This window comes from Oryctolagus cuniculus, chromosome 20 (assembly GCF_051225735.1).
Source record: "Oryctolagus cuniculus isolate XC-2025 breed Fujian yellow rabbit chromosome 20, ASM5122573v1, whole genome shotgun sequence".
NCBI lineage: Eukaryota > Metazoa > Chordata > Mammalia > Lagomorpha > Leporidae > Oryctolagus > Oryctolagus cuniculus.
Window position 1 is genome coordinate 21,376,072 of NC_142886.1, and position 23,962 is coordinate 21,400,033.

The window sequence follows — 23,962 nt, forward strand, 5'->3', positions numbered from 1 at the left end:
ACCTTAGATTTTTAGCTTCTTCACCCATTTCCTTTATTTATGCTGTATCTTTAGCTTTCAAGTTTGTAGTCTGTTGGTGTAGTGATGTTCAGACTCTTAATAAAAGTAAAGCTGGATTTTCTGTTTGTGCAAACATTCTGAAGCATGAATACTCATTTTCTCTCAGAGAATGTTACTTTCATAGAGAGTATTTTAAAGACCCGTACTGTGGTAAACGTTCTCTTGTGTTTTTTCTTTTGATGAAATCTCTAACAAAGAATGTAAAGAAATGATCTTTAGTACCTAAGAAAGAAAGTAGTCTATCAAACTTAAATGTTGAGAATAATGTATCTCCAAAGAGGTTTTCTTGATGATACAGTTAATTACATTTCCTTGGATCTTTGACCTGGATACCATTCTGGTTTTTTTTAAAGATCTAAAATGCATTTACTGATTTATCACACAAATCTCATGTGTGTTCACGATGTGCAATAAACCATTGGATTTTAAAATATAGATTGATTTTTAAAGTCACTGTCTAGGTAAGTTTTAAGAGTGGGTATACTATGATAGAAAAATATTGTTGAAGTGTTAGTACTGATCATATATATTCAAGAGCTGTAGTAAGTCTGTGTTTTTGTGTTTAAAATGTTATTTTCTTTTTATAAGGAATGTGAGGTGTTGTCTTTTAGGGACAGTTACATGGAAGATGTTTCTTACATCTCAGTATGTTTTTTTTTAACTAATTTACACTCAATTTTCTAAGTTTTCAGCTTTTGTGGGTTTTTTGCTTGTATTCCTTTTCTTCCTTTTAACTTCATTGAATGTTAATAAGAAGCAAATAAGTAAAGAAAAATTTTCACCAACCTTGATGGAAGAAACAGTCTTTGGGCTATTGTAAAAGAGTTTTTGCCTGAGGAAGTCTTACAGGCGCCATTTTTATTTGTGCTGCATTGTGTTTAGAATAAAAAGAAAAAAACTAAGCCACTCACGTGTGTTGGGGATTTATAGTTAGTTGGTTTTCGTCACACCTAAATACAAGGATTTTGTAGGAGGTTTATTTGGGATTTGGGAAGCAATTTGTTTTGCTTCTCAGTACTTAAAAATTATATAGAGTCTTGAATACTTTTTAAGTAATTGTTTATATTTGTCAGCAGAGAGTCTTGAATACTTTTTAAGTAATTGTTTATATTTGTTAGCATTGCCAGTTCTGACACTTTAAGGGAAATGTTTTAGACAATGTATTCTGTCTTACTGTACTCCTAAAACATAAACCTGTTTAGATTTCATTCTAATGAATTTGGAAATATTTTTGAATTCTCCATAAGGTGTTTGGTGTAAGTAATGTGGAGGGATGGAATTAGTAAATGCACTTTAAAATAGTAAAGTAAAATAAGAAGGTAATCTAATGTGGTGACATGGAGTAGTCAATTGGCTTTGTTGGCTTCTGGGCTCTGCTCTAGTTGGAATGCTAGGAAAGCTACTTACCTAAAGTTTTAGGCCTCAGTTCCCTCATCATAAAATGAGATGATAATAGTATATGTCTCTAAAGGTTGTTGTAAGGGTAGAGGAGTTGATTACATGCAAGATGCTTAAAATGTGATACCTGGCACATCATAAATTCTTAACAGTGCTGCAGTTACTATTCTCAAACAGGCCAGTTTGTATCCAATGCAAATGTATCCTGTTCTTGTTTAACCCTGTTAGTCAATGGTATGAAATGAAAGTAGAGGACAATGATTAAATGTAGAAATAAATTAGGTATTCTAATTATGCCATTGTGGAACAGTAGTAAAAAAAAAAGTAACTAAATTCCTAATTTCTTGCATAATACCAGCAGAAAAATAGGTTCCATTAACATCTAATCTAGAAAAGTGTATTTTAACCTTCTTTAGGCTGTGATGTCATATAATTTTTGATATGTAGTCACATAGCAAGTGATTGCTTTCATAAGACCTCTCACCATTAATTAAGTGCTCTATTGACCTCTTGTTTTATACTTGGTTTTTATTTTACACCTAATCTTTTATAAGGTATAAGGTATATCTTTTAAAAATTTATGACTAGTATTTTAAGAACAAAACGTGCATATAAGTTTTATATGGTAGCACAATGGTCTTGAGGTTTTCTAGTTTGTATTACTTTTAATACAAGGAGTTTCTCTTCTATCTCTCTCTCACTGTCTAACTCTGTCCAAAAAAAAAAAAAAAAAAAAAGGCAGTTTCTCTTGGGCCATTTAAATTTAGTTCCCGCATGATTCAGTACTATGACTATAGTGTATTTTCTGTGTCCGATATCAGATTGTAAAGAACGGAGGAGAAATTTGTGTTTACTTGATATTCTTTGTACTTGTTTCTAAATTTCTTAATCTCTGTTTTGCGATAAAATTACTCTAAATGTATGTTTGGGTCACAATTCTGTAAGCATGAGCTAGAATCCTATTATAATATTGTTTGTGTTCGGAACCAGAGATAATCTGTTAAGAGGATAGTTATTCAAAGAAAAGTCACATATTCTCTGTGAACAGTTCATGCAGGGGTTGTGCTGTGCATGTTAAATTGTAGATCTGTTATTTTGTTGTACCTTGATACCACTGAACTTTAGAGAAATGACATCCAAGAAAATGCAAATGAAAGCGTTTATACTTTACTAAATAGAAGGTATCTGAAGTCTAATAAACTTAATTTTTTGATTTCCCAGTAAATCACAGCAGATTAGAAGCAAATTAGTAGAAGAGGATGTGTGCTTGTAGAGCTGAAGTCATGGCAGCAGGAGAAATGCACAGCTAATGCCAAAGGAGAAGCCGCAAAGCAAGAAACATGACAGTGTGTGGTGATTGAAGGCAGGGGCAAGCAATCTTTTTTATTTTGATAGTATTCAAGAAGGACATCGTCATTTCATAATTGAAGACTGTATTATAGTGTAATGCTGTAATAAATGTGTCGTTTACCCTAATTAGTTAAAAGATTCAGTTTAGGCTATACTATGAAGAAAGTTTAGACATAGAGAACTAAATGGAGCAATGTTCATTAAATACAGTAAAACAGGTTTGGAAAGATTATCTTCCATTAATGAGTATCAAGAGGTATTTTATTGGTTAAGCTAATGAGTTCTTTTTTAAAGATTTATTTATTTATTTGAGAGGCAGAGTTACAGAGACAGAGAGAGAGAGAGACATAGAGATCTTTCATCTACTGATTCACTTCTCAAAAGGCCGCAGTGGCTGAAGATGGGCCTATCCTAAGCCAGGAGCTAGAAGCTGCTTCTGGGTTGCCACTGTGGGTACAGGGGCCCAAGGACTTAACTTGGACCATTTTCCACTGCTTTCCCAGGGAGCTGGATTGGATGTGGAGGAGCTGGACCTAAACTGATGCCCATAAAAGATGTTGGCCCTGCAGGCAATGGCTTTCTTCACTATGCTACCAAGCCGGCCCCATGCTAATAAATTTTTATCCACAGAATTTCACAAATCAACCTGTGCCCTGTTTTGTCCTGTGGGAACAAACACATATGTTCTTCCAAGCAGCAGTGAATTTCTGAGGAAGGCTTCAAAGGGTTACATTTTACACACCTAATTACTGACTGAATATACTGGCAAGACACTAAATCTACAGTGTAAAGCAGGAGTAACAGCTGTTTAGGCCTGTCTCCGCTAACTCCCAGGCTCCAACAAGCATTGTAGATTCATTATGTGAACTATGATACTGGTGCTCTTTAATCATTTGGAAGGAAGTTTTCCCTCTCAGATCACTTTGACTAGATATTCTTTACTATCAACCTCTTATTAGGTGAATCTTCTAAAAATATATATCCTAAATTATATCTGAATGCACTTTTCTGAGGGAGGGTTATCTTTCATCTCATTCAGAAGGGATTTAAAAAGAATAGGAACAACCTATGAAAATAAGGAATCCTAAGTAAAGAATTCTTGCATTCGGTAGGAACTATGCTATGTGAATTATTACTCCAGAGTATCATTTAACATCTTGGAAGACATTTCATGTCCCCCACCATGTTTATTTGGTTGGTGGAATTACAGAAAATAACAATAAGGATGTACATATATTCTTTTTAAAAAATATTTATTTTATTTATTTGAAAGAGTTAGAGAGAGAGGTAGAGACAGAGAGAGAGGTCTTCCATCTGCTGGTTCACTCCCGACATGGCCACAATGGCTGGAGCTGAGCCGATCTGAAACCAGGAGCCAGGAGCTGCTTCTGGGTCTCCCACATGAGTGCAGGGGCCCAAGGACTTGGGCCATCTTCTACTGCTTTCCCAGACCATAGCAAAGAGCTGATTTGGAAGAGGAGCAGCTGGGGCTAGAACCAGCGCCCATATGCGATGCTGGTGCTTCAAGCCAGGGCTTTCACCTGCTGTGCCACAGCGCTGGCCCCCATATATTCTCTTTAACATAGGCACAACTAATATTTGGATGTTTGTTGGCTTATTTGTCAGAAGGTAAGCTAGTCCTTTAAAATGTTTTCACCAAAGGAAATCATTTTAGTTCAAAATTGATGATCAGAAGTTGTACAGTGGATTCTCAGGTTTTTTTTTGCCTTCCAGAAAATGATGCTTATAAGCATCTGTTGTATTTGAATATTTGCAGCATTTTTGGCTGACATAGAAACTTAGAAAGGGAAAGCTGTTCCGATAGAATGGATGGCATCATAAGACTAAAATATTTACTCTAGAATTTTTTTGTAAAGCCATTTGAAAATTCATTTCATTGGACAATGAACTTGTTCTTAAGTAAAGTAGTTTTGAGCTTGAAGAATATTTCAGTGTACTTCAGAATGTCAGTAAATTTTTTTGAAATATGTGTACATATGTTTAGTCCATACTTCTGTTGTCTACAATTTAATTTCCTAATAGCATATTTTTCTGATCTACTTGAGATAATAAGTGCACATTTTAATTTCATAATCCTCTCAGACTTACTCCTTTTTTCCTCACAATAAACACCTCTCACTGAAAGAGACAGTTTTCTTGAATACTTTCTTCTGTCTACATTTTTATTACTTAATAACTTGAGTTTTTACAATAGATATGTCATTGCAGAATACAACTACTCAGGTATAGCTTTTTATGTATGAATCCTTTCACTAATCAATCAAATATGTGAAAGGCAGAGTTACAGAAAGAGAGAGGAGAGACAAAGTGAGTGAGTTTTCATCCACTGGTTCACTCCCCAAGTGGCCTCAATGGCTGGGGCTGGGCCAGGTTTCAACCCGGCCTCCCACGTAGTTGCAGGAAGCCAAATACCTGGACCATCTTTACCTGCTTTCCCAGACCATTAGCAGGGAGCTGGATCAGAAGTGGAGCAGCTGGGAAGTGAAGCTGTTATGGGATGCTGGCATTGCAGTCAGTGGCTTAACCTGCTAATGTTACCACACCAGCCCCTACTGACATAATTTTTGAAGAAGTATCTTTATCTGTACACATTTATACTCACAACTTCCCAGTTTTTTTTTTTTTTTTTTTTTTTTTAAGAATTTTATTTATCTGAGAGATAGAGTTACAGACAGAGGGAGAGACAGAGTGAAAGGTCTTCCATCTGCTGGTTCATTCCCCAAATGGCCTGAGTGGCCAGAGCTGGGCCGATCCAAAGCCAGGAGCCAGGAGCTTCTTCTTTGTCACCCACACGGGTGCAGGGACTTAAGCACTTGAGCCATTTTCCATTGCTCTCCCAGGCCATATTCAGAGAGCTGGATTGCCAGAGGACTAGCAGGGACATGAACTGGCACCCATATGGGATGCCAGCACTGCAGGTAGAGGCTTAGCTTACTGTGTTGCAGCGGCCAGCCACTTGTGCACCACCCCCCTCCCCCAGCTTTTGAGATAGAATTTTTTTGTACCCTCACGTCTTCTGAAATTTTGCTATTTTGTGTATCTTTGCTGCCTTGAAAGTACATAAGTGCCTTTAATGCTTTCCCTGTTTTCGCTCAGAGAAAAACATGTAGGTAGTCTTAATATGTTGTATATTAATAAATACTTGAAAGAAAGGTTGCATTAGTAGCAACAGGTAAGTATAGTGATTCACTGTGGAACATACTTTTCCTTAAGTCACTGAAAGAAATGAGCACTAACTTCTGAAGTTAGAGATGTGTATTGTGGTTTCTACTTTTAAAAGCGATCTCCACAACATAGCTGGTTAAAATGGTTTAGGATACTTGTGTCGTGTCCATGAATTGTACTGAGGCACTTAGCAAATACTGAAACTTAATTGAGCTAAATGACCTGAAAGTTCCTCTTAAGATTATAACCAGTCTTTTGAAGTCATTTTAACCATGAAAATCATACATGATTAGAGTATCAAGACTTGTGATTTTCAAAAAATGCTGACAGCTTTCTAAGTTTCTAAAATACTTTCTAGGTAGTATCTGTTTTGTCATTTTTTTAAAAAAATTTGATAGGTGGAGTTACAGAGAGAGAGAGAGAGAGTCAGAGAGTGAGAGAAATCTTGCATCCATTGGTTCACTCTCCAAAAGATCACAACGACTGGGGCTGTGCCAAGTCAGAGCCAGGAGCTCTGAGCTACTTCTAAGTCTCCCACATGGGTGCAAGGGCCCAAGCACTTGGGCTATCTTCTGCTATCATCAGGAGAGAGCTGGATTGGAAGAGGAGCAGCTGGGTTTTGAACCAGTGCTTGTATGGGATGCCGGTGTTGCAGGTGGGGTCTTAAACTACTCTGCCACATTTGTGCCGGCCCCCATTTCTGTTTTTTTGTTTTTTTTTTTTAAATCACTTGAGTGTTTTTTTATCCTTTACTTACACATGAATACAATTTCCTAGTACCTAGAGTGCTAGGTTTTCACTGCTTACATTTTATATTCTTTATCTTTAATTAATGTCATTCTTTGCTAGAAAATACTGGGTTTTAAGCAAAATGTCGACTTGAAAACTAATTTTTAAAGCATTTTTCTCCCTTCTCTCTGGTTTTCTAGTTAAAAGATTTTTTTTCTTTCTCCTATAAAATTAAATGATTCAAAAGTTTATTATAATCGCAGTAGTGAACTTTCATGAAATGTAACTTAGGTGACTGTATGTGCTTACAGCAAATTATTTTAAACTTTAAAAAGACTTTCTCCTCACTTTGACTCTTTTTTTTTTTTTTAAGATTTTATTTATTTATTTGACAGAGTTACAGACAGTGAGAGAGACAGAGAGAAAGATCTTCCTTCCGTTGGTACACTCCCCAAACGGCTGCACTTGCCAGAGCTACGCTGATTCGAAGCCAGGAGCCAGGTGCTTCTTCTGGTCTCCCATGCGGGTGCAGGGGCCCAAGCTTTTGGGCTATCTTCACTGCTTTCCCAGGCCACAGCAGAATGCTGTACTGGAAGAGGAGCAACTGGGACTAGAACCCAGTGCCCACATGGGATGCCGGCACCGCAGGCGGAGGATTAACCTAGTGCGCCACAGTGCCAGCCCCTCCCCTCACTTTGAGTCTTAACAGAACTGGACCTCCCCTGGACCCTGTTCCAAATAGAGATGCTGTGTATCGGTAGCACATGCCCCAGTAGTACATGCCCGAGGCCGTGGGTCAGTCTGATTTAGCATAGCATTTTCAGCAGAATGTATGATCCTGACTTCTGATAAAGCAGTTGTGTTGGTTAACACTTTGAAAATTCTTACAACAGTAGGTATTTATATCCTGAATATTACAAAGGGCAATATAGGAAGTTTTTATACCTCCACTTTGATACATTGTTCGGAGGATGCCTGAACTTTCATCTGGTGTATTTCCAAGACTAAGGAAATGAGTAAGATGATAACGTTGCTTTTCTGCAGATGGCAGAATATTACATGATGTGTTGATAGGAGGAAAAAAGAAGACTGTTTCTGAGGAAGCCAAAGAAGGTTTTGGTTAAAATGGACACTATACAGTTTGTCTTTGTCTCAGAACTGTCAAGCAATTAGCTTTTACGTAAGGTTAATATCACCAAGTCGTCAGTAGAAGAAGCTATTAAAGCTATCTCCCATTTCCTTTTCTCTTTCCTATTCTCAGGATTCATTAATCATGTATTGCTTTTTTCTGTATCTTTCTGAATAATTTTAGCGCATTCTGTGGATTAAATTATCTTCTATAAATAATGTCCGGGTAAATTTACTCACTATTCTGGTTGAAATGTTAACAACTGGAGAGAATGTTAGAAAGTTTCTAATTGAGCATAATAGTTTGTTGTGAAAATGGTTTATAACTAATCGCATAGCAGGTTGTTATAACCATAGAATAGAAATCTTCTGTATAATGTATCATGAACTAAGTTGTGAATTGAATTTTTAAACAGTGATTTTAGTTCTGTAACAAGACTTAGCCTTACTGGTGTTAAGGTGTACCAGTACTCTTCCAGCTTTCTATTTCTTCCCTCTGCTGGCTTGTTTTCTCCACTGCTTTGTTTCTTCCTTCATCCGGTGACTGCCCTGCCAGTATATATTTTCTCCTTTGTGGCGATGTTGATGTATTTTCATTTCTTCAAGGTCATGGTGACCAGTTAATTGGTAAAGTGTGCAATATGCCTTGTAGATTGTGAGAGCACAACAGGCAGCCTTGACATTCTAGATCGGCACTGTCCAGTACAGCTTTCTGTGGTGATGGATGTATTTTATATCTGCACTGTCTAATGATGGTAGCCACTGGCTGCATGTAGCTACTGCTTGCTTGTCATGTGGTTCATGAATCAGAGGAAGTTTTTACTTTGATTTTAATTAATTCATATGTAGAGCCACAAATGGCTAGTGGCTGCCATTACTGGACAGCACAGTTCTTGATGAACAGATTGAATCAATATCACTTGTTTTCATAAGCCATAAATAATTTTTATGTATATATGCATTTACCCCAGAAGTAATAGCTTTTTCACATTTAAACAATTTTTTTCATGTTTGGAAAGAATGTTTCTACACTAACGTGTTTTGTCTTTATTCATATTTAGCATCAAAATACTCATTCTCAAAATTAAAATGATTCTTGGGATATTTAGATCACTGGGGAGCAAGAATTGTTTTAAATTTGGAAACATGAAAATCATTTTGCATTTTATTTTAGAAATCTTAAGTGTGATTAAATGGTCAGTTAGTATGTTTTTATAAAGTCTATATAATTCTTTGACATTGTTATGATTTTCCTCATTGTAATACTTGATTTTAGTTTATATTTTATTGCTTCCAAATTAAGTTATGAGTTTCTTTATTCCCCATTTTATTGTTACTTGCTTTCTGGTATTGAGGGGGCCAGGGCCAAGGGTGTAGAGTTGAATAAAGTTTGATGACTGCCGAAGTATCTTTTAGTTAAGGTATATTCATGCTATCTTAAACTTTTACCAAACTAGTTTGATTTCATTTAATGTTGCCAGAATTACAGCCTGTCGTACTGTGAATAAACTTATTACCGGCTTCTTGACATTGACAGTGAAGTACAAAGAATTCCTAACTTTATAGTTGTTTGACCCCCAACATTTCTGTTTTAGGATGGTGGGGAAATGATATATGCTCAGGAGAAACCATGCTTTGAATTTCAAATTTTGCTCTTTTCCTGGGTTAGCAGTGGGCAGTAGAAACAGGCAGAACTCCCAGTCAGCCCTGTGGTCATGAGGGGAAATAGCTGATACTTTGCAGTGTGCTGTGTTGCTAAGCTGTGATGTGTAGTAGCATTGGTCTATTAAATGCATTTTTTACTTAGGATATTTTTAACTTAGAATGGGTTCGTTAGGACACAACCACCTTGTAAATTGAGGAACATCTTTACTGCTTTTTATTATTCTTATGAGAGTAGGAAATTAATTCCCCATTCCTGTTACTAGTAACTAACAAAAACTCTGACAATGTAAGGGAGACTAGAGGAATATGAGACAATAATATGTGAGACCTTCAAGAAGAGTTTTAAAGTAACTGAGATATTAAAATTGAGGTTGAAGAGAAGAGAGTGAACTAGTTGTAGATCAAAACCATTTTCTAAGAAACAATTATCTTTAAATAAATGATACGACTTTGTATTTCCTGATAATGATAGGTGAACAGTATACAGAGGCAAACAGTTTGGAGTAATTAGCCAAGTTCCCTTTACCCATAAGGGTGGGAAGTCAAGGGAAAGACAGGCTCAGCTGCTATGTACATCTCTGACCTAGGCTCCTATTTGACCTAAGTGTGTCTTGATGCAGCAGCACAGGCCAGCGAGGAGGCGGTGTCATTTCGCCGTGAACGCAGCACATTTAGGCGCCAGGCAGTACGGCGCCGGCACAATGCAGGGAGTAACCCTACCCCTCCTACCTTGCTCATCGGATCACCCCTAAGGTATGGTATTTTGAAATTCCACCAAGTTCAGCATGCATGTAACAGACCTTACCTGTGACCCAAGAGAGCATTTGGATTTTGCTTTTTCTTTCTGTTTGTCTCCTTTGCATTTTAGGTCTTACAGACTTTTCTTTGCATGTGACCCTGAGCCTATTGCATCTTGCATGCCTTATGTTGCACTAAACAAAATGATTAGGTTGGTTTACTCAATTTTTAATTGCAGTATCACTTTAGTTATAGAATGTAAATAGTAGAAAAACTTGCATCAGTTTTTCTTTTTTTTTCTAATCCAACAATAATACAACATCTTTTCCCAAGATGTTGAAGAAATATGAGACCAAATGATGAGTTTTTTGAGGAATAACAGACACTGATCTCAGCCTGATAAGCCAGTTTGATTTATTTCATTAAAAGTGATTTACTTTATCTTACTTAGAACTTGGTGTTTTTTTTTTTTTTTCACTGTAACCAAGAAAATGACACATGGCTGAATATTAACTTACGTGAAGTATGGTCCTATATGTACATTTTAAATCTGTGTATATATTGATACTACATCTGAGGTGAAATTCGCAGCCTCTACAGTGTGTTAAACACTTTCATATTTTCCTGTATTCCCAAGAAAACACCTGTTATTTATATTGGGAATAAATTTCCATTAAAAATTTAGTGGTTTATTGTATCAAATCTAAAGAGACCATGCCTCAAATTAGAAATGTGAAAATCTGTTCAAAAAACTTGAACAGGCCGGCGCCGTGGCTCACTAGGCTAATCCTCCGCCTAGCGGCGCCGGCACACCGGGTTCTAGTCCCGGTCGGGGCGCCGGATTCTGTCCCGGTTGCCCCTCTTCCAGGCCAGCTCTCTGCTGTGGCCAGGGAGTGCAGTGGAGGATGGCCCAGGTGCTTGGGCCCTGCACCCCATGGGAGACCAGGAAAAGCACCTGGCTCCTGGCTCCTGCCATCGGATCAGCGCGGTGCGCCGGCCGCAGCGCGCCGGCCGCGGCGGCCATTGGAGGGTGAACCAACGGCAAAGGAAGACCTTTCTCTCTGTCTCTCTCTCTCTCACTGTCCACTCTGCCTGTCAAAAAAAAAAAAAAATTAAAAAAAAATTAATAAAAAAATAAAAAAAAAAAACTTGAACAAATGTGGACATGAACACATGTATTTGCTTAAGTAGTTCATACATTTAAAAAATATTTATTTAATTGAAAGGCACAGTAACAGAGGGAGGGAAATGAGGGATTGGGGTTGGGGTGGGGTTGGGGCAGAGATTGAGAGATTGGTCTTCCATCCCCTGTTTCATTCTCCAAAACTTCAGAACAATCAGGGCTGGGCCAGGTCAAAGTCACGAGTCAGGAGTCAGGATCCACCCTGGTCTCTACAAGGGTGTCAAGAACACAAGAACTTGGGTGATCTACTGTTTCTCAGGTGCATTAGCAGGAAGCTATGGATTGGTAGCACAGAAAAGCTGGGACTTGAACTGGCACTTTCAAATGGGATGTGAGTGACCCAAGCAGTGATTTGACCCACTGCACCACAACACTCACCCAGTAGTGCATAATAATAATATTACTTGTACCAAGTAGCGCCACTATAAAACTTATTTCCCTGCCAAAGCATTTAATGAAATTACTGCTTTTGAGTAAAGTCCTTTTTTCTTTAATTATTACTTTTAATTCATATTCCCTTGATATTCAAGACTTGATTATTTTCCATAGTTTACATTGCAGTCAGGAACTTCATGTCTCTCACAGGTCATGTTCCCAATGAGTCCTTCAATAATGGATAATTCTATAAAAAGAAATGGCTTTGGTAAGCCAACATTTAACATATAAAATGGGAAGGCCACCAACTTAAAAGAAATACTTGCCAATGAAACCATTTCTGAGTGCTTTGCTTTTGTGAACCCTCCTGTTCCTTTCTGTCTCCTTTCCTTTCCTGCTTGAAGTGCTTTTCTTCCTGCTGGTGGATTTGGGACATAGCTCCAACATGCAGAAAGAGCTCAGCATTTTATCCCCCCCCCCTTTTATAATAATATTTGGCAATAGACATACTTTCTTGCTCATTCTATGTTGGTGCTTCATAATTTTGTTTTTGAAAGTCAGAGCTCATAACTTTTTTTAACTTTCTCTTTTTAGTCTTTAAAAATCCTTTCAGTCTTTGCCTCAAATGAGCCTGTAGGATCCCACTCACCAAACAAATGTTGACAAGATAGTTTTATTTATCTATCTGGTGGAGTATTAGGAAGCTGTGTTCTAATTCTAGCTAATCACATAGGATTGTCCTGTTTTCATAGGGTCTTAAATATATCATTACCCAAGGAAGGATGTAATGTAACACTTAGTAAGGGTTCATATTAGAGTTTTTGGAAAGCAGTCTTACGGTAGAGAGCCTATAACTTTTGGGTATTTCAGTACAAAAATTGTATGTATCTTAAATAAGATGACCCTATTACAGATGAAGTAAGATAAAATTTGCTGAGGGATTAGAAAAAAATACCAATTTATAAAATCATCTTTTGTGGTTATGATAATATTTAGGTAAAGTGTGTTGATGTTATTTCTCAGTGTGTGTTACAGAATGATATCATGTTTAAATAGATATAGGATGGCATGGTCATTTAAAATTTGGAAATTTGTCTGAAAGAAATAGAATAGATAATGGAAATACTTTCATTACAATTATATAAATTCTAGGAAAATCTACAGTCATCCCCTATATTGCCAAATAATAATGAAACTTACATGTAGTATGTTTTCCCTGTACAGTACATATATACCCATGATGAAGTTTAATGTCTATAAATTAAGTACATAAGACATTAATAATAACTAATAATAAGGTGGAGTATTATAACAATATATTATAATACAAGTTGTTGAAAAACTTGAGTTATTTCTGAAAGTTTCTATGTAATATATTCTGACCATGGTTCACCATTGGTAATTGAAGTGAAAGCAACTGAAAACAAATCCTCAAAGGGAACTAATATAACTTATTTTAAACTTTAATAAGTAGTTTAAATAAATGACCATTCAGAAAGCAACTTGGTAAAATACATGTCTTCAAGGGTTGGAAGTGAATCATCAATTTCCTTGTAAAGAAAAGCTGTGTGTATTTTTATATTACTTATTAGAAAAAATTTTAGCATTAAAAAAATTTTTGTTAACCTTGTAGGTAGGTTTTGTAGGCTCTTGCTAATGTTTCCCGCTTACTAAATTTTTTTTAATTTCTAACACATTATTGAGAGTTTAGATGACCTATATTTATCAACCTAAATGTGGTACTTTTTTGAATTTTTTATTAGTTAGAAACTATCAGTGTATTTTGGGGAAAGGTGAATAAGGAATCATTTTGTGGTACTCAGAGATGAACCCACTAAATCTTGGTGGGTTGTAGCTATGTTCAAGACAGTATCTTCTCTGGACTCTGAAGACTCATGGGAAGGATGCCGTCATACTTTTAGTAGAAATTACACTTTGGCTGGAGAGACACAGAACAGTAACTAACAGTATGAGGCAGATTGTGTCAAATACCAGTGAAGTGGTATAGAGGAGGGAAAGCCTAAGACCAACTTTTTTTCTGTGATTTAAATTAGAAATACTAATTAGTGTGAGTGGAGATCAGTGATGCTAGCAGTAGCTAATTGTTTTAGACCAAAATTTCTGTCCGTCATTTTGATGTGTTACAAAATAGTAGCTACCATTTCTCAAATTGAAAGTTTTGACATATAATTAGAACTGTAAGAACGATTTATTTATGCCAGTTAATAGCTTAGAATGAAATGCAGCTCTTCAGGTATGTTTCCTAACAATTTATGCAAAGATGACAGGCCTTTTTTGTTGTTGAAGGATTTCAGAGATAAGATATATAGGAGCATAAATATTACCGATTTTTGATGTCCAAAAACATGTTTATAATCTCATAGATTTTGTAGAATTTGTTTATTCTGGAATTGATTTTCATGTATTGCCCATTATTTTCTTTGTCCTCTCTCTTTTTCAATGATTATTTATTTGAAAGGCAGAATGACTGAGAGGGAGAGAGAGGATACATCCTCTGGCTCACTCCTTGAATGCCCACAACAGCTGGGATTGGGTCAGGCCAAATCTCTAGCCTGGGCTTCCATTTGGGTGTCCATCGTGGGTGGCTGGGACCCAGCTACTTGAACTGTCCCTGCTGCCTCCCAAGCACATTAACAGGAAGCTGGATCAGAATCTTAGGAGCCAGGACTTGAACCAGCATTCCACTGTGGAATGTAGGAGTCCAAAGTGACAGGCTAACCCAACTGTACCACAGTGTCTACCCATACCTGACCTTTGTAAACCTTTATTTCTGTTTGCATCTATGAGTATATTGGATCTTCATCTTGAAGTTAGTATATTCTAAAGTATGTTCACATTAAAACATAGCTAATTGCCGTATAGCTCTTTGCTTATTACTTGAAAATGGAAAAATTGCTAGAAAAAGTTTGAGTATTATTTCTTATAAAATCCTTCTATCTTCTAAGTCAGTCTGACAGAGCACAGCACTTGAACTACTCAAACACTTTTTCCTCACTATTTTTGCCCTTGTGAAATTTGTTCATTTTAGTAAGGTTTGTGCAAAAATTTAGATAGCGTGTGGGGAAGAGTGATAAAGATTAATTATTGTGTGTATGAAGTATAAAAGCTTATCTGTCCCAAGATCATCACTAGATTTGTGTCCATTTTACAAATATTCTAGTTCAGACAAGTTATTAAATACCTTTATAGGTACACATTAAGAAAAGTAGTGTCTCTAAGAGTTGACATTTTGCAGACTTGGTTGCTTCCATACTGTGGCCTCTACTTAGAGTGTGTACTCTTCAGTGTCTGTAAAAGAAGCCTGCAAAATGAATGTTCATGGTAGTACTAGTTAGGAGACGTGTCTGTGATAGTGGAAATATTCTATAATATGCCCTCATATAATGGACACCAATTACAAGCAACTGCCGACTCTGGAAACCATTAAGCTATGGTAGCTGCTAGCTGCATTTTGTGGTTATTGGACACTTGAAATTTGGTTAGTGTGACTCAGGAGCTAAAGTTATAATTCATTTAAATGCTCACAGGCAACTATATCAGACGATCATTGTCATAACCGGAGGCTTAAGCAATATATACAATGTTTTCTGTTTAGCCTTTTATTTCAGAGTCATCTCAGCAGCTGAGTTTGTTTTAAAGGAACCAGACAAACCATTACAGTGAATTCAAAGGATTAGAGGGAAGAGATACGCAGGAAAAATTATAAAGTAACTAAGTAAGGCCATCCTAAGTGGCACTCTTCTTTTTGTTTGAGGCAAAATCATTTTGTTATTTTTCTCTAAAAAAAGTAGAGATTATTTATTTTAAAAATGTATTTATTTGAAAGCCAGAGTTACACAGAGAAAGAAGGAGAGGCAGAGAGAGAGAGGTCTTCCATCTGCTGGTTCACTCTACAGTTGGCCTCAAAGGCCAGAACTGTACTGATCCGAAGCCAGGAGCCAGGAGCTTCTTCTGGCTCTCCCATGTGGATGCAGGGGCCCAAGTGCATCTTCCACTGCTTCCCCAGGCCATAGCAGAGAGCTGGATCAGAAGTGGAGCAACCGGGGCTCCAACCAGCGCCCATATGGGATGCTGGCACTGCAGGTGGTGGCTTTACCCACACAGGCCCTGAGATTATTTATTATTCACTTGAAAGAGTGACAGAGAGAGAGATCCCTCAACACCCAAGGATGGGTCAGGCTGAATCAGGAGCCTGGAACTCCTTTTGAGTCTAGCACGCAGGTGGTGGGGCCCAAGCCTTTGAGCCATCATCCAGTGCCTTCCCAAGCTGGATAGGAACTAGAGTGGCCAAGACTTGAACCAGCACTATGATAGGGAATACAGGGATCTAAAACCATGAGGCCAGATAGTTTTGGTAACAGTCTCCAGAACTGTTAAAAGTAAACTTGAATTGATAGAGGGCAGAGATGCAGTGAACACCATGTACAGAATGATGTTTTCACGAGTTTCATCAGTTTAAATTTGACTGCTGGACTAAGTGTTAAGTCAGTCTTTTAAATAAGTTTACAAATATATAAAAATACAAAATGAGTGAAGAATATGATTTCTTCATTATTTAAATGAATTTTATAAATAATTAAAATGTTATAGTAATAAAATTCTAATTCTTTTTAAAGATTTTATTTATTTATTTGAAAGAGTGATGGAGAGGGAGTGACAGAAAGAACCTCTGTCCACTCCTTCACTCCCCAAATGGCCGCAACAGCCAAGTCTTGGCCAGGGCAAAGCAAGCAGCCAGGAACTTCTTCCCGGTCTCCCAAATGAGCGGCAGGTGCTGATGCAGTCATTCCGTCTGCTGCTTACTCAGGTGCATTAGCTGGAAGCTGGATTGGGATCACAGCTGCTGGGACTTGAACCAGCACTCTGCTATGGGGTGCCAGTGTTACAGGCAGTGGCCTAACCCACGGGCCACAGTCCTAGCCTTTAGGTATTTTTGAAATTTTATACAATCTAGAAAAGACTAGAATCCTTTGAGGGAACAAATTACTTTTAAGATTGTCTAAAGTGAGGAATCCTTGCTAATGAGATTGCCCTTTTGGATTGGAAAGGGAAATAAAGCTTGTTAAATGTAATTGTCAACTAACCCTAATTATAAAAAGCATGTGACCTTCATTCTGAAATATGTAGACTGTTTATAATAACATTTTATATTGCAGGTTGAGTATCCTGTATGGAAATGGTTGGAACCAGAGTGTTTAGATTTTGGAGTCTTTGCATATACATAGTGAAATGTCTTGGGCATGGGACCCAAGTCTAAACACAAAATTCACTTATGTTTCATGTGAGCCATATACACATGGCCTGAAAGCAGTTTTATATGGTATTTTTAATGCACCTGCATTTTGACTATGACCAGTCCTGTGTGGTCAGTTGTAGAATTTCCCACTGTGGCATCATGTTGGATTTGGAGCATTCTGGATTTTCAGATCAGAGATGCTCAACCTGTAATTGTATTTGACTGTATTTCATTTGGTTGAGTCAGTTATTCTGGCTTGTCTTGCACCAGTTTGTGCTTTTCTTTCTATTCAAAATTGCAATCTTGGTTGCATCTAATATTCTTTAGTTTTCAAGTGTTTAGAAACATGGTTTGATTGTGAATTTGATTTCTCAGGATATTTGAAAGGTTGATTCTAGAATTATTACAAGATTCTAAATAAAAGTACATATTTAACTAAAAATTAATTGTTAGGAACCAGCTGCAGCCCACACATGCGAGGACTTCAAAATTTGTGGAAAAGTGGAACTAAATGATAATGTGCATTTTCCATGAATTTTTCGAAATACTGTCTTAAGTTGAATGTACTCATGATTGTTCTTTGCTGCTTTCTTTTTACTACATTAGAATTTAGTTGACGTGAGGTGAAAAAAGTCACAGATGAGCTCATTTCATGTGCATGAAATGTTTACCACTTTTAGCACTGCACATCTGGTTTGTAAGGACAGGAAGATTTTAGTTGGTAGTATGAGTTCAATCTGGATAGTTTTCAGAGTTGTTGGCTCTTTCTTAGGTTATGTTGAAAAGTGTCTTGTTGAATTAGTTTTCATTCTAGATATTGTTTTCTCTTTTCTTTCCTGTAATGTCTCCCCAATCCCTGTTTTTTCCTAGCCTTCAAGATGGTCAGCAAGGCCAGCAGTCCACAGCCCAGGTCAAAGTCCAGTCCCGCCCCCCTTCCCAGGCTGCAGTGCTCAGTGCTAGTGCCTCCTTGCTGGTGAGAAATGGGAGTGTCCACTTAGAAGCATCACATGACAATGCATCTACTGTAGGCGGTAGCAGTTTGCACGATGAACTTGGTATGCAGGCCTTATGTAATCTTGGTGATAACAAAAGGTTAATGCAGCAGATAATGAGTAACCATGATTGCAATTCTTTTTCGAGATAGTTTCATTTTAGAGTTATGCATAGGGACATTTTTTATATAGAATTTGCCTTGTGTGTAAGGAAATTTGACTTTTGCTTTTTTCCTTTCCTATTTCTTTCTACTCTTATTTTACTTTGCCTTTTGATTATGTCTATTAATAAATAGTTAAAATGTTAATAAATGTTGATACTTTAGTTTTCTCTTAAAATGTTTTGAGCATTTCCTTTAACGCCAGGCATTTTTGTATCTTTTGGGAAAATGCTGACTTTTTAAAATAATGATTTTGACTAAACCTTAGTTTCTTTGAATTCTTTGTGCTATAGGAAAGGCAAAATTAATTTCTCATGATCTATTATAACAGTCTTTATGATTCTGTGTTTTATGATATGTCCATTATTTATAGTAAGATTTAGTATAATTATAAAGGCAGCTTCATATAATATCAAATAATTTGATAAAGTTTATTTTCTTGTTTATATATATAAATATATGCATTAATTATTAGGTAATTCTCAGAGGCATTGTATAGTTTAAAAAGCTCAGTAATCTATATCCACTCAAATATCTGCTTTATGCATTATTTAAGAATAGTATCTTATAGTACTGTGTTTTTTTTTCTCTGTGCAATTCAGCTCTCTTGTGTTCAGAATATAGTTTAATATGATAAAATAAATATATGAGGAAGAATGCCTGGCATTCAGAAACAGTTGCTTGAAAGCATTTACTACTGTGATTGTGATTATCCATGTTATAACTGCTTTCACTTATAAAAATGATGATCTCGTTGATACTTTAACTCGGCAATATTTGTGGTATAAGTTGCCCTGATTATGCTTAGTAAAACTTACATGCTGTTTATTCCTTGACTTTTTCCATTTTTTAAAAATCCTTCTCTATAACTTACAAAAACTTGAAAATGGTCAGCTAAGATATTTTATACCATTAAAAAATATGAGGGCTAAAGTTACGGTATAGTGGGTTAAGCTGCCACATGTGACACTGACATTCCATATGGATGCCAGTTCCAGTGCTCGCTGCTCCACTTCCCGTCCAGCTCCCTGCTAATGTGCCTGGGAAGGCAGTGGAAGATGTCCCAGGTGCTTGGGCCCCTGCCATCCATGTGGGAGACCTAATGGAGTTCCAGGCTCAAGGTTTCTGTGTGGCCCATTGCTGCAGTTGTTGCAATTTGGGGAGTGAACCAGCGGATGGAAGATCGATCTCTCTCTCTCTCCGCCCCCCCTTCTCTCTTTCTCTCTGTTACGTGGCCCTTCAAACAGATAAATCTTTTAAAAATTATATATGAGAATTTCCAGATAAAATAAGAATTTTTATCAATTTACATTTTAATTTTAAATTTAGAATACTTTTGTACTTTAGAGAGGCAAGGACATTTATTAGGAGCATTTTTTTTAAGATTTTATTTCTTTATTTGAGAGGTAGAGTTACAGAGAGTGAGAGGGAGAGACAGAGAAAGGTCTTCCTTCCGTTGGTTCACCCCCCAAATGGCCACAATGGCCAGAGCTACACCGATCCGAAGCCAGGAGCCAGGTGCTTCTTCCTAGTCTCCTGTGTGGGTGCAGGGGCCTGAGCACTTGGGCCATCTTTCACTGCTTTCCCAGGCCACAGCAGAGTGCTGGATTGGAAGAGGAGCAGCCGGGACAGAATCCGGCACCCATATGGGATGCCAGCGTCTCAAGCGGGGGATTATCTTTTTTTTTTTTTTTTTTTTTTGACAGGCAGAGTGGACAGTGAGAGAGAGACAGAGAGAAAGGGCTTCCTTTTGCCGTTGGTTCACCCTCCAATGGCCGCCGCGGCTGGCGCGCTGCGGGCGGCACACCGTGCTGATCCGATGGCAGGAGCCAGGTACTTATCCTGGTCTCCCATGGGGTGCAGGGCCCAAGTACTCGGGCCATCCTCCACTGCACTCCCTGGCCACAGCAGAAAGCTGGCCTGGAAGAGGGGCAACCGGGACAGAATCTGGTGCCCCGACCGGGACTAGAACCCGGTGTGCCGGCGCCGCAAGGCGGAGGATTAGCCTAGTGAGCCACGGCACCGGCCAAGCGGGGGATTATCCTACTGCACCATGGCGCCGGCCCCAAGGAGCATTCTTGAGAAAAGGATAAGATAGACTTCATTCTGTTTATCTACGTTTTAGTTGCAAGTGCTATTTTTTTAGTTGCCAATATATTAAGTTATATAATATTACCTTTATATTGGTATTCATCTCTGGTTAATCCAAAATCTCCATGGGCAAAGGAGATGTGAATCTGTGACTATCAGATTACAGTCACCATCCCACTGTCCATTGGCTTTACGGTAGTAGATTAGCTAAAATAAATGGCTTCATTTTGATCTATATTGGATTTTTAAAAATTTTTTTCAGATCAAGCACAGAATGAAAACAGTAGGTAATTTTCTATGTAAAACATGGTAGTTTGCTGAAAAACTTTGCTAAAGAAGCTTTAGTATTAAACCAAAGCCACATAGATTATTGAAAATACATACTATGAGCTGCCTTGCCAGTTCTGAAAATAAAAGTCCTTTTTGGATTATAAGTGACTTTAGCATCTTCGGTGGATATACAGGATATTCTTTTGAAATCTGGATTTTACCTTTTGTGTTAACTGCCTTCTGATAGCTAGTTCCTGGCGTTAGGTGACTGAATGCTGTCAAGTTGAATACTCGGTAATGATTAGCATAAAGCAAGCAATCAGTCCAAAGTATGTACCTGTTCCATAGTACGTTAAACTGGCCAAAAAAGATCTAAAAGTGAACTGCAACTGGCTGTACAGGATTGGCAGAGAAACTGGATTTTTTTGTTTGTGTGACTTAATTTTTATGTTTAATTAATAGTAATATGATAATTTTGTGTCAGAGTATGTGCTTTAAATTGAAACACATTAAAATTCACCATGATATTCCCAAAGTATGGAATATTTGCTACTTAAGTCTTTATTTTACAGGTATTTATTATATTTATTTAATTATAATTATTTTCAGAAACTGAATTATGTTACATAATTTAAAAGGAAAAACATGGATGCTTTCCTTTCTAATAGGTAGATTTCCTTTCCATGCAGTCTATTAAAAAAGGTGGGGGGGGGGATGTTCAGGTGGCATAAATAATGGATGTTTTGAAGGTAACATTTTTGAAAATTAGATTTCTCTTAAGCTATGCTCAAATCCTTCAATGTAATATTTTGCTGTTTACTTTTAAGGTCGTATCTCAGAGGTTAACTTCATTCTGATCATTCTTACATTGCACTCCATTATTTGCAGTTGATTTCGTATTTTCTGAACTAAACTTCAATAATACTAACAAAAAGAAGCTTTGGCTTAGTGTACAGATTGTCACGTAATAGGCTGTGAATTCAGGTAACAAAGTCCTATTTTATATCTGCTAAGCTTTTTCTATAAAATTTGTCCTTAGTTTTTAATGTTAATCCTAGTGTGCTCCCATAAATGAATACTAATACATTTATACAATGGTGAAGTATTGCATTATAGTTGATAGTTACACTTTTAATATTAGCACAACATCTCAAAAGAAATGTCTGAGGTGAAATGATTTTTCCATGATTAAAATTAGTAGTGGTTAATGATGAAGATAAAATAAATTTTTTCATCTTTCTGTGATAGAAATAATGTTTTAGATAAGAAATGAGAGTAAGGCAGTTTTACATTTATCAAGACAGTTGTAAAATGCATAATCATGGACAGTGTTTCTGTAACCAGTTTAATGCTTTGTTCATTTGATTAGAGCACTAGAGGGTTTTTTCCCCCCTACCGAAAACAATGAAAAGATAAAAATGTATTGGAAGTTTAAAAAGTGATGCTTGGATTGATTTTCCTAAGGCTTTCTTTTGTTTTTGTTATTGTAAAAGAATTGACATAAAAAGGGTCCTTTGAGACCACCTGCATTACTGCAGAGCATACTGACACTGACCATGCCGTCAGCTCGTCAGCTTGGGTTGAAGGTAAAGGAAGTTTGGCAACATCCTGTGGTCCTTCTTGTTAAGCAGTTCATGGCAACCATGCATTATTAAGCAGAAATACAATTTGGAAGCTTTTTTATTTTTCACTTTAAAAGGCCAAGGCTCAGGTGGTCTGTGATGCTTTTAATGATTTTATTAGAATTATTTATGTTATTTAAGAAAGATTATATGTACTTCTCCAGTATTTTGGGCTATGATATGAGTACTTTTCTTCAATAATGAAGACTTGCGGAGTCAGAGTACTAAAATGGACCTTGGAATTTATACTTCAATTCTCTGTGTCATGGTAGATCATTTTCATTCATCAGAATAAAAAAAACTGCACTTTTTGCAACAACCTTGTCTTTATCCTTTATTGTTATAGAGTACAAAAAGTACTAAATAACATTAAGTACAGTATATAAGTGAAAGTAGTCTTTATTTTTATTGAAACACTTGAAGTTCTTTTTTTTTTTTTTTTTTTTGACAGGCAGAGTTAGTGAAAGAGAGAGACAAAGATCTTCCTTCCATTGGTTTATCCCCCAAATGACCGCTACGGCTGGCCCACTGCGCCGATCCAAAGCCAGGAGCCAGGTGCTTTCTCCTTGTCTCCCATGTGGGTGCAGGGCCCAAGCACTTGGGCCATCCTCCACTATTTTCCCGGGCTATAGCTGAGAGCTGGACTGGAAGAGGAGCAACCGGGACAGAATCTGGCACCCCAGCCAGGACTAGAACCCCGGGGTGCTGGCGCCGCAGGCAGAGTATTAGCCAAGTGAGCCGCGGCGCCGGTCTGAAACACTTGAAGTTCTAAATTATTTCTGGAAGGAAAAAGTGTTAAATAGTTTAGGGGATATATTCTCCTTATGCTTACTTTTGATAAAATTAGAACGTACTTTTACTATCCTTGTAGCAGAAATACAAGTTTACAAATAGTGGACAACATAATGATTAAAATTAAGTCATTTGTGATCTCATCACTCAGGGATATTCATTCACTGTTTTGTTTTTGTAACTTTTTCTTCCAATCTTTTCCAATATACTCATGTATATTCTTTTCTAAAATAGAATTGGTATCTTATTGTGTGACTTCGGTGCTACTCTATGTGTTTTATGTCTTGCTTTTTTCATGTAGCATGTCTGAGCACTTATCTACATTACCGTTCTTCAGCTCATTTCTGAGTGGCTACATATTTTCCCTTTGATTGCCAGGACAGGCAGTGCAGAGCCAGACATCCTGAAAACCAGGCTTTCTATCCCAGCACTACCACTCACTAGCTCTGAGGCCTTGGGCAAGTTATTTTCTCTCCCTGTACCTCAGTTTCCTCATTGATCAAAGGGAGGTATTAAAGACTTACTGTGAAGATTATGTGTATTAAGCCTAGCAGTTAGAACAGTGTCTGCCAGTGGAAGGTTATTAGATACTAAAATAGACATTGCAGTTATTGATAAAATATTATTAAATCATGATTTACTTAATGAGTTAACTAATTCCACTGCTGATCTTCGAAGTGTTTCTTGGTGTTTCCCTTCATAATAAATACTATTCTAACCATTCATTAATTACTATTGCCTTAGGGTAACTATGTTAAAATGGAACTTTCAGTCAAGAGAAATAAATGTTATTGGGGTTTGTTGTACATTCCTGCTAATTGATTTATCTACCAGCTTAAAAATTTTTCCAGTGGGTTATGTGTTTTATCCCCACAAATATAAATTTAAAATAAATATAGATAGAATTTGTCTTATCTACTGCACTGGTTAATGTTCAGAAGCCTGTCATTTTACTGTGGAAACTA

At 37.1% G+C, this 23,962-nt stretch overlaps 1 protein-coding gene across 12 annotated transcripts in view; it reads left to right on the forward strand.

Moving 5' to 3' along the window:
• The window catches only part of PCNX1 (pecanex 1), a 188,854-nt gene that overhangs the window by 67,675 nt on the left and 97,217 nt on the right, over nt 1–23,962 (forward strand). For 5 of the 12 annotated variants that reach the window (XR_007911684.3, XM_051826049.3, XM_051826052.3 and 2 more), the window contains 2 exons: nt 10,137–10,269; nt 17,940–18,124. The exons of 3 other annotated variants lie outside the window; for them this stretch is intronic. Coding sequence is in view for 6 of the 9 variants with exons in the window: in XM_051826049.3 (XP_051682009.2) it covers nt 10,137–10,269; nt 17,940–18,124 (318 nt within the window). In the remaining 3 variants the exon portion in view is untranslated. The remainder of the gene's footprint in view (nt 1–10,136; nt 10,270–17,939; nt 18,125–23,962) is intronic. 4 more of the 12 variants (XR_016226549.1, XM_051826050.3, XM_070065174.2 and 1 more) reach the window with 2 other exon arrangements.